The sequence below is a fragment of the Ostrea edulis genome, chromosome 7, assembly GCF_947568905.1.
Source record: "Ostrea edulis chromosome 7, xbOstEdul1.1, whole genome shotgun sequence".
Lineage (NCBI taxonomy): Eukaryota > Metazoa > Mollusca > Bivalvia > Ostreida > Ostreidae > Ostrea > Ostrea edulis.
In genome coordinates this window covers 12,213,838-12,225,934 of record NC_079170.1, presented here as the reverse complement: position 1 = coordinate 12,225,934, position 12,097 = coordinate 12,213,838, and the positions used below count along the sequence as shown (strand labels likewise).

At 36.1% G+C, this 12,097-nt stretch overlaps 1 protein-coding gene across 1 annotated transcript in view; it reads right to left on the bottom strand.

The window, feature by feature from the left end:
* Positions 1-693: 693 nt before the first annotated feature.
* The window catches only part of LOC125653527 (uncharacterized), a 21,381-nt gene continuing 9,977 nt past the window's right edge, over positions 694-12,097 (bottom strand). The window contains exons 9-14 of the mRNA XM_056143334.1: positions 11,620-11,802; positions 11,336-11,506; positions 10,883-11,015; positions 6,925-7,076; positions 3,339-3,605; positions 694-1,337 (exon numbers count right to left, since the gene is read on the bottom strand). Coding sequence (XP_055999309.1) covers positions 1,188-1,337; positions 3,339-3,605; positions 6,925-7,076; positions 10,883-11,015; positions 11,336-11,506; positions 11,620-11,802 — 1,056 coding nt within the window. The 3' untranslated portion in view covers positions 694-1,187. The remainder of the gene's footprint in view (positions 1,338-3,338; positions 3,606-6,924; positions 7,077-10,882; positions 11,016-11,335; positions 11,507-11,619; positions 11,803-12,097) is intronic.

Below are 12,097 nucleotides of genomic sequence, written 5' to 3'. Positions count from 1 at the left end.
TCTCAATTGAAATACGTGGTAGATCAAACCCAAAGGTCATTGGAAAACTTCGCTAGTCATATTGTTCACATTGATAACTGTCAAGATGACGTAAAGGGGCATGGACACGATTTGAGTTGAAAGTTTTCAAATTTTATTTTTCCATTTTTATTGTTTACAATGTTTGACCAAAGTATTTTTAATGGTTCACCAAAATTTGAATATCATTTGTTGAGTTATAAGTGAGCACTCGCAATTCTTTGTTATGTAAACAAGGCTCGTGCCATATTTTTGTTTACATTAGACTGTTTAATAGAAAATAGCGTGTTTAAAACAAAATGAGATGTGCCAAACACTAGAAAATATTTAATTGTGTTAAGAAGAAGAAAAAAAATCTGTTTTAAACGAAACTTTTACTAGGTTATTTAATCTATGTCAACAAAAACATGGCACGAGCCTTGTTTACATAACTAGGACTTGTGACCTCTGTATCTCCCATGTAACTTGACTACTGACATTCAGATTTTTGCTGATCATGAGTAATACCTTTGTAAGCATTCAAAAGATTAAAAACCAAAAAGTAAAATTTCAGCTCAAATCGTGTCCATGTCCCTTTAAAAAGACGTGTTCAGCTGGTAAATCTCGGCATAAAAAAACGTCCTCTTGAAATATCTTCATTGTTCTTAACACTATTACGTAGAAATCTTTAAAACGTTTCAATTTCATCGCATATTTATGTAACATGGGATGATAGGCAATGACGTCATATAAATAAAAAAATGAATAAAATATGAGTGTTGTTTACTGTTAATATAACACCGATTTTGATTATGTCTCCATCTTGTGCAATGAATATTGCTGTTTGGTTTATTTTATTACACGTTGATAGGGCTAATTCAAAGATTGGGTGGAGGGTAACGTAGACCGCAACTCTGGCAATCGAGAGTGTAATGGATATTTGCTCTGAGCTATTCCACATTTCATGATTGTATATGTTGTTTTCGCTACTGCAGAGTAGTATCCGTGTAGACTTTTAGCATTCCAATTGATAAGGATTAAATCTTAAAACTGCTGCTGTCTCTTCTTTTATGGAGTTTATTCTTATCAAGAAACAACGGAGCAGAAGATCTCTGGGGTTGTTTTGCTTCCATTCGAAACATGAATTGTGATGTAATGGCTTACAAGACATGAACTGTAAAACGTGGCACTCAGAGAATTTCACAGAATTTGCTGGAAGGCACACATCCGTTTTTATCCGTTGTCCGGTCTCTTGCTGTTTTGGTACCGATCTCCATATCACTGGGTACGACAGTATTCTCATTCGTAGCGTGAAATGACGTCATGGATGTAATTGACCACTACAATAGTAGATAGAAAATTAGTCATTAAAAGAAATTCCCCTTCATGAATTTTACAAATTCGTGTACTAAAATGATATAGTTTACCACAAATCAAATGTTAAGGAAGATTATGACATAAAAAAGTGTGTAGCTTTAGAGCACAATACCACAGACATATCAGGGATTTATCTAGGTTGTTTTTACTACCGGTAAAAGGTACCTTTCCCCTTTGGCAACAAATGGATATTTCCCCTTCCACAGATAAAAAATCTCCTTCATTTGTAGAAACTTCACAAAATTGTTTGAAAATTTTTAACAAAAATCATTTACACATATTCTAAGTGATTTTCTATAATTGTCAGACTCTTACAATATAAATAAAATGAGTAATCAATCAATTTATATTGCTGTAATAATCTGTGGATATCATATTCTATGGATGTCCCCTATCCCAATTCCCTGGAAGATTATGACTGCATTCTCAAAAATTCCCCTTACATATAAAATGGGTAATCTAAATGCTGGATAAAACACTGCATATCAGCATAAAAACTAGGCTACGAACGTATTAGAACACCATAGAAATACAGAGATGAAGAAATTAATGACGCAATGATGATGATACAATAGACTATCGAGCCACTACCATCGAGTTAACCCCCTATTATTTCCTCAACCTATTGTTATCACCTTATCTTGTTAATGTCATCTCACTATGGTTACCACATTATTGTGTCATTGTCAACATTCACATTATAATAATCACACTATCGCGTTATTGTCATCACAGACACAGGCACGTGAAGTGTGGATAGCTTGTATAGATCCAACATTAGTATCTCACATGTGGTCATCTCAAAAGCTTACAGAAGGTAGAAACTGACTATTCAGAACGACTTAAGAGGGTGATCGGTGGGGAGATAACATATTTTGGATAAATTGTTGGTTCTGTATAAAATAATTTCATTCTGGAGGGGTGTATATACGCAAGATCTTTACAGGATATCCACACTTTCGGTGCCTGTGATCACAGACTGGTTTAGTGTCACCACATTACCGATATCAAATTACTCTGGTATCGTCACCACACTACCAATATCAAATTACTCTGATATCACCACCACGCTGTGGATATTAAATTATTCTGATATCACCACCACGCTGTGGGTATTAAATTACTCCCATATCATCACAACACTATGGATATCAAATTACTCTGATATCATCACACTACCGATATCAAATTACTCTGATATCATCACCACACTGTCAATTTATCGTGTTTCTGGTCGTCATGGAATGATTATCACTTTGTCGTCATATTATCAATTTATTTTGTTTAATAGTTTCATCATAGAATAGATCCTCGGTACCCCCTTGCTTGTCATTTAATGCCACAGGTGACTAACTGGGGCGATCAATCGGACAAGACCGCAAAACCGGATGTCCCGTGTCACAGCAGGTGTGGCACGCTAAAGAACCCTCACTGCTCAATGGCCGTAAGCGCCGAGCATAGGCCTAAATTTTGCAACCCTTCACTGGCAATGGTGACGTCTCCATATGAGTGAAATATTCTCGAGAGGGACGTTAAACAATATTCAATCAATTGTCATCATACTATCGATATCACTTGATCTTGTTATTGCCATCACACTACACGGATATCACGGTCTCTTTTAATCAAACTGTGGTTATTTGTTGAACGTGTCGTGGCAATTTTATGCTGGTCCTCACTTCATTTCCCGCCGGACCGCTGGATGTCCCTGTTTAGATTCCATAGTTAAGTGAGATACACTAGTATTGATTTAGATCACGCATGCCTTGGTGTATTCATTTCTTCCGAGTATTTAACTTCTCCCACAGATTTCAACACACCAACTTTAGTTTTCCTGAGAGTTATCCTATCATTTTGGTATTTAACCAACCCTTTCATTAATCATACTAACCTGAACTTTAGTTTCCCTCAGAGTTATCCTATCCTTTTGGTATTTAGCCAGCCCTTTCATTAACCATACTAACCTTAACTTTAGTTTCCCCGGAATGTTTCATATCCTCGTGGTATTTAGCTATTCCTTTTCTCAGGATTTCCTGCACAAATTCATTAACAAGATCCAATATCACTATATCCTCATGATCTTTTAAAGTCGTCAATGGTGTAGGTTCTTCCTTTGTTTTTGAGTTTTTGAATTCCTTTTGTGAACCTGAGACGCTTTCCGCTGATGTCATTTTCTTGTTTTGAGGATTACTCCGAGGAGCGGTACGTAGAATCCACGTAATTTGTCTCCTCTGAAACGAAATCGATCTAACATTGTTAGCATTCAGAGCATATTATTCAATTTCACGATTTTTATGAGTAGCCAAAAGTTATAGTGGCATCAATTGACTGAATAAAAATGGTGGCTTCAAACGTGCACACAACTCTCGTCATACTTTTTATAAAAGTCACTTTCTGCCTTATCCCCAGTGATGCACTAGGCAGCCTCGGGTGATAACCCTATTAATTAAGACCTGATAATTTGTGATGTCTCCCTCAACAGTCAATAATTGTATATTGTCGCACTAGGAAATAAGGCTTGAGCAAATGTTGGATATCAGAGCAGCATTTCTTTATGTATTCACATACATTTACGAGCAAATTAAACCTTCCTAAAAGAAAATTATATAACTGTACAGGAAAAGATTGCTAATTAGATTGATTGATTGATTGAATGAATACTGTTTCACGTCCCTCTCGAGAATATTTCACTCATATGGAGACGTCACCATTGCCAGTGAAGGGCTGCAAAATTTAGGCCTATGCTCGGCGGTTATGGCCACTGAGCAGGGAAGGATCTTTATCGTGCCACATATGCTGTGACACGGGACCTCGGTTTTTGCGGTCTCATCCGAAGGACCGCCCCATTTAATCGCCTCTTACGACAAGCAAGGGGGTGCTGAGGACCTATTCTAACCCGCATCCCCACGGGACTTACTAATTAGAAGTTGCAGGTTAAAGTGTTTCAATACTAAACTCGGATAAATGACAATATAAAGATGAATATATATGTAAGAACAAAGAATCAGAGAAAATATGATGGATCCGCACGGGACGTGAAACTGAGCCACTGGATGATCTGATCAGGTGCTCTACCGAGTGAGCGATCTAACTACCGGTCAGCCCAAATGGTCGTCATATTTCATCTTCTATAAAGGTTTTTACCCCGCAAAAATACAACCCAGAATCTTATCCCCTAGCATAGTTGAAACCTCTTGTCATCTCTTTAATATGAGTTATGAGATTTATCACTGTTCGTTATCTTCACCTTTCATACATTTGTACGGCACAAAATGTGACGGGAAGGGAGGAAAGTGTCACTTAGTCATTAAACCAACATTCTAACCTGTATCCCTTTAATCTCTATTCAGGTATTCTACCGTCTAAAGTATCTGGTGCCAGCGATCAAACCCTGCTGACCGCCACACTAGTATACCAGGAAATATAGCAAATTTGATCCTAGGATGCACATGTTCATTTCACTATTCGTTTTATATCATAACAATACCATTCTTATTTATGGTAAAAATTTCATGGAAATGGTACATTAACTCTAGCCCTCAGAAACACACTAGGTACATTTCTGGATCCAGTAAATGTTCTACCAACCACTATTTTTGCTAATCACGAAAACATTTACTGCTGTGAAGGAGATACTTCCATTGAATGTGTTGTGTCACGACATGTGCCAGAAGTGGTGTAAATCAAATGTGGATTCTAAAGAACGTTTAGTAAATTTGAAATCACAAAACATCTCCAATCAACAACATCAAAAAGTATGACTTTTCAACACTTTACAAAAGCATTCCTCACGATCGACTAGACGTTTTGACATCATAGAAAGTTGGTTTGGAAAAAAGAAATTATTCACATGTTGTCATCAGTCATTCAAATAATTACTACCGGTCGCGGTAGCTCAGTGGTAGAGCGGTCGCTACGTAACTAGGAGGTCGTGAGTTCGAGCCTCGCTTGTGCCATGGCCGCGTCAAACCTAAGACATAGTTAGTGATTGCTCTTACGCCAAACAATCGGCATGTAGATCTACGTGAGAATCACGGGTCTTTCGGATATGACCTTAAAAAGGGAGGTTCCATGCTGCAGTAGGCGTTGTCACGCTAAAGAACCCCCCACTGCTACGACCCTGAGCGCTAAATATAAAGTGGTACTTCGTCTACAGCTGTTGACGTCTAAACATGAGTGAACAATTCTCGACGGGACGTAAAACAAACAAACAATTAATCTATTGTTAAACACCACTCTGAGTCTACGCACAAGTACTCTGAAGTCGATATAAAAAAGATGCTGGAGTTTTCCCATTGATAATATTTTCGTACCGGTAGTCTTTGGTGATCAGGTTTATTAGTTGAAAAGTTTCTACATAAAAATATCTATTGCGCAACATTTAGATATATCGATGACGATTTATCTATTTACTATGATCATTTTCATTCATATGTCAATTCGATATATCCCATTGAACTCGAAATTAAAGACACCATAGAGTCTTCCACATCTGCTTCATACTTAGATATTTGATTGAACATAGATATTAACGAAAAACTAACAACTCAACGTTATGACAAACGGGATGACTTCAGCTTCTCCATCGTCAAATCTCCATATCTATGTAGCAATATTCCATTATCATCTGCATTGTGGTGTTCATATCTCCCAACTGATTTAATGTGAAGGAGCTTGTTCTACGTATGATCAGTTGATGTTACAGTGGTTTCAACAGTCTTGTTTAAAGTATGCATTTCGCAAATTTTATGGTTGTTATAACGACCAATATAATTTACTAAGCTGTCAAGCTGCCCGTAATATGTTATGTTTGACCTTCAGCGATCCCGTAATATTTAATTATTGACCTTCTGTAATCCCATAATATCTAATTATTGACCTTGAGTAATCCCGTATTATTTAATAATTGACCGTCAGTAATTCAGTGATATTTAATGATTGACTTTATATTCAGTAATCCCGTAATATGTAATGTTTGACCTTCAGCAAGGCCATAATATACTTATTGACCTTCAGTAATAATGTAAATATTGAATGATTGACCTGAACACAGAGTTCAGTATACCAGTCACGGTAGCTCAGTGCTAGAGTGTTCGCTTTTTAACCGGGAGGTCGTGAGTTCGAAGCCTGTTCGTGTCATGTCCGCGTCTAACCTACATTCAAATACGTATTTATAGGTGTGATTGCTCCTTCGCCAAACGCTCGGTAATTTGGTGAGAATCACGGGTCTTTCGGATATGACCTTAAAAACGGAGGTCCCGTGTAGCGGCAGGTATTGACACGTTAAAGAACCCTCACTGCTACGACCGTGAGCGCTAAGCATATGTCTATTTGTGGTACTTCACCTACAGCTGGTGACGTCATAATATGAGTAAATAATTCTCGACGGGACGTTAGACAAAGAAACATTCAACCAATATAGCGTGGTAAATCGGTTTGCGATGGGAATTAGTAATTTGTGCTGATAATGTACTTTCAACATTTTCTCTAGTTTCCGTCTTAAACATACATGTATTTATTGTATTTACTAATCATGCTTTGTTTATTTACCTTTGTGGTGCATTTTCTTATCAAGTTCGGTTTCAAAGTAGTTTTTCTTTCATGGGTTCTTTGGGGTAGGGATTCGTTCTCACGTTTCCGCCTTTCGTTTTGGACAAAAAGATGTTTCACATATCCAAAATAATCGCAACCCGGAGGAAGGTCTGAAAGACATAATAACGTTATGTGTAAAGCCAGAAAGTGGAAATGAAGAAAAAAACCTCAGAAATAAAATCATCACATGTAACTGAAAAGTAAGGTAAACTCATTTTACTAAATATAATTAATTTCTCTACAACCACCGAGTTTTTTGGAGGCATTCGTAGTCACGGGTTTTCTTTAGACACATTTTGGTGATTTTGAAAATATTTTATTGTATAAGTGCATATTATACAAAAGGTTTGGAGTTTTGAATAATTTGGTATACATGTACGTACCAAAATCAAGAATACCTCTCTTTGTTACCGTGCACTACGGTTGTCATGGCTACGGGTCGAACAAAGTTGATAAATTGTGAATTTGAATAAGCATGGCGGTTTTTTCGCAGCTTAGATCATCGACGACCAATAGATTAATGTAGTTTAAGCCCTTATGTCACAGATATGCACAAGAATTATGGAGAGTATAAGTGATTACAGATGTTACCATGGCAATAATTTGAAGAAATATTGATTTCTTTTCCCCCATGATATTCAGAACTGTTTTATATTATTGCAAGAGAGTTGAGACTACCAATATTTGTATGCAGGCTTGTTTATCATAGAAACGGGACCGACAAACTTGAGCTTAAATAGTTGACTACAAATATTTTGTTTGTATCACAGATACATAAAAATCATTAAGAAAGACGATTGATATCAGATCGCGTGTTACTATTCCAACAGTTTGAAAATAATTGAATTTGAGAATGTCCCACTATGTCGATCAGTGTACACGTAAATCTGTTTGTAGACATACTACTGACAAAACAACTTAATGTTAGCATTTCACAAATTCTATGGTCGTTATAACCATCTAATTTGCCTATACAGCCTGTCATTGGCTTAAATGCTGTCTGACGTGTTTCATACTAATTGTTAGACCGTTCTTTACACACTGATTTTGATTACGGATTACTCCGTTTGCCTGATTTAGATATAGGGCTCACGGCGGGTGTGATCGGTCAACAGGGGATGCTTGTAAACTCCTCCTAGGCACCTGTTCGTTTTCTTCACCTTGTCATGCTATATTGCATTCTAAGAATCAGATGTAATAAATTTGGTATGAGTGTATCTGGGTTTCTATAAAGGGAGAACTTTTCATAAAGTTCGACCTCAATACTCAAGTTCCGAGTTACACAAAAATTATTTCCCTTTGACGAACTCTTTCGCATTTTATGACGTATGGTGGGTACACACTGTATACATTATATCGTAGACTGGCATTGTATATGACGATTACGTAAAATTAATGTAATAAAAGCGTAACTTTTGTTTATATCAATCACTGGTATGTATATTCTGGCCATATCAAGCATAATCTGTTTGAATAAGATCATCAAATTGGCTATTAAATCATTATTCGTTTCCTCTTCTACATGAATGACGCTTTTATCAAAGAAAGATGGCAATTAACAGTATTTGTTTGAGCCATTTTGTTATCCAATACCCATAAACTCATAAGAGTTGCCTTTCCCCTGAGATAGGATAGTCTCAGAAACTCTGGATATCATCTTTTAAGAAATAATACAACGATAGTAATTAGCAAATGTACCCACTGTCATCATATTTTACGTCATAATTTACGGAAGAGTTCAACAAAGGGAAATAACTCTTTGGGAACTCGGAACTTCCGTATTGCGACTTCTTACATCCGACTAGATTACATGCAACAAGCACACCTGATTAAGAATATAATGTGAGGAACCATTCGGGAAATACTTTCAATGTCGAAAAATAACCTTTTCATGAAAATAAGATTGACATAAAATACACTGCAACTGATTTCCCCCAGATATTCTTCGTAACTGATCGTTGCTCCATAGACTGGTACAATGTATTCATTTCATGCTAGACAAATCCGCTGTCTTTACAAATCAGTGTGAGTGATAAAAAGTTGATAACGCTGCGATGGTGAAGAAAATGATAGCTAAAGTGGAATTGTGTCAGTGTCAGTTAGGTATGAACGTTTTACGATTAAATTTTAGCCGCAAGAACTGACGGGTAATTCTAAAGAAACCTTTAAAATCTGCAGCTATTTCTTCTTTTTAAAAACATATACTGAACTCCGCAAAACGTAGTCCCTTTCAATATTGTTTGTTGTGCAGTCAAGTTAATTTGTTTTATACTTTAAAGGGACCACGATTTTAGCTAAAAAAAATTCAAGTTTTATTTTTTTCATTTTTAATGTTTAGAATGTTTAACTAAGATATTTCTAATGGTCAGCAAAAAAATTGAATTCATTTGTTGAGGTACATGGGAGATACAGAACTCACAATTCTTTGTTATGTAAACAAAGCTGTACCCTGTTTTGTTTACATCGAATAAATATACAAGTAAAAGTTTCGTTTGGTTGAAAGCAGATTTTTTTTGTTTTCAATTTACAAGTCAATTCTGAACACAATTAGATGTTTCTAATGTTTGGTACATCTCATTTTGTTTTAAACATGCTATTTTCTATTAAGCAATATATATGTACACAAAAACATGGCACGAGCCTTGTTTACACAACAAAGAATTTTTTTAAGTACTATATTTCACTTGTAACTCAACAACTGATATTCAAATTTTTGCTGATCATTAGGAATACCTCAGCTAAGCTTTATGTTCAATAGAAATGGAAAAATAAAATTTATGTGCTGGAAAAAAAACCCAATCGAATATGACCATACTCATCTTTAGTTTATTCGAATTTGAGTTTATTCGGATGCGTTTTTAATATACTAAAGGATAAACTAAATGAAATATATGCTAATTTGTTTTTATATCTACACATGAAAAGTTTTTCTTCTTCACATATCTGTAATTCAAACTCATCATGAATTAACAGTAATTGGTTTTCTATGTTGCTGAAAAAACTAATAGCAGATGTTCAGAAAACTGAAATACACAATTATCAAAAGATTTCGACCCGTTGTCATAGTAACCAGGACACCGTTTTAGCAGATTTTATTTCCAGTCCCCAAAACATACAAACATACAATCGTGCTGTATTCCCTGCATATGTGATTTAAAATCCTTACAGAGAGTTGCCGTAGATGCTTTCAGCAAACATTGATCGAACGCGACGAGCACAATTTATAGAATATCAAAATAGTGCATAAATATTTGTACATTAGATGCCCTTTTTCCATATCGACTGGAAAATACATTTAACACTTCACTATATATATAAAAGAACCATTTTCATTGACGAGCAATGGTTTGTTTTTCCTGTCTTTCGCAATAAGAAATCGATTCACGTGGGATACATTGCTCTCATGGACACAAGGGAACACGGTCAATTACTGACCATAACTGACCATTCTGTATGTAGAAATCTGCCGATGGCATGTTGTTTTCGCGGCCTCGAATAACTATTAACAATAGATCCATTGTATTTATATACAGCCTATAAACTGCAGTCTTCTGCATATTTGATGATTTTTCTGATCAACCATGCAGTGCGGTTTCTTTCTCCAAAATAATTTGTGGAGTTTCACAAGGTTAATCGTAAATTTATTTCAAACTCCTGATAAAATCGTGATTGAAATAGTCTGTAAATTAGATACAGGTAATGCACGACCGAAGACCACACGGACAATAACGCATAATGCAACAAAGTTTTCCTATGTATACATTATGCATTGTACTCACCGGGTAGCCTAATGGAGTAAGACGCATATTACAAAATATACATAAATTACATTATATGAATACCACTGCACAGGAACATATGTGCCCAGTCAAGATACGCATACAAAAAGCAGCGAAACATATCTATTTTACCATACCTTGCAATGGAATCGGGAGTTTTTGAAGTCCAGAGAAGTTGTTGAACACTTGATTCACGGGTATGAAATCACTTCGGTTTGTAGACAGTGATCCATGCAATGGTCCGGAATTATCCGTCACTCTAACACTCCTCTATCAACAGATCAACATAATCATCGAATGCGATAATTATACAATATACTAATTAAGCTGTATACCTAGCATTTTGGTCAGGTCTGATCATACACGTATGGATTTGTAGAGCTGTTACATTTAATGATTGTGTGTAAGAGTTCAATGTATGAGACCGAGGGGATTGTAACATTAGTCGCTATGTATATTTCATGACGTTTATGGCACAAAATAGAGTTGAGTTTTGACGTTATAAAATTTGAAACAAAATTGAAGTATGTTGACGGGTAAATAAGTCTTAGCAATTTTTAAAAGGAAATTTAAAACAAAATTAACCCAACCTCAAAATCTAAATTCTTCCAATTCCTTTTGATGTTCTCAACAGCCGTAAGTGAATACGATAAAGCACTCCATATAGCGCTAATTGCTTCCTGTTCCGACTTGTGGTCCAATGCGATTGTTCTTCCACTCACATCAATTGCGTCCAGAGTAAAGTCGATGCGAGTTGTGACCTGTTGTACAGGAAAAAATCCGTTTATATAAATCACGGATACACTCCTGATTTGGATACTGGAAATTTGTTTTAACCACTGTACTATATATATATATAGTTCTGAATATTAACCTTTGGAAATTCTATTAAAATCCCGTCGCTCCATGTCCAGTTATATAGCAATTCTCTTTGATTGACGTTTTTGCAGCTACCAATTATTAAATGCTTAAACCCCGAAGGCAAATCACACCGAAAGGAAAAGCGCACCGTGACTTCGACGTCATCAGCTGCAGGTAAATGCGTCCACCTTAGTGTCTGGAAATAGTATTCAAGCATATATATTTTCAGGTCATGTGCCTGGGCACAATATGTTTTATGAAAATCCAGGTCCAGTAATTGGAAGAAGAAGAAGAAAACAAGAGGCTCATGGGCCACATCGCTCACCTGAGTCACCTTGGTCCATATCAGAAGATTTTCCATATCTATTTGCATGTAAAACCGTAGTCCCTATTATGGCCCAAACCTTCCCCTGGAGGCCATGGTTTTTGCAAACTTGAATCTACACTATATCAGAAAGCTTTCATATAAATCTCAGCTTTTCTGGCTTAGT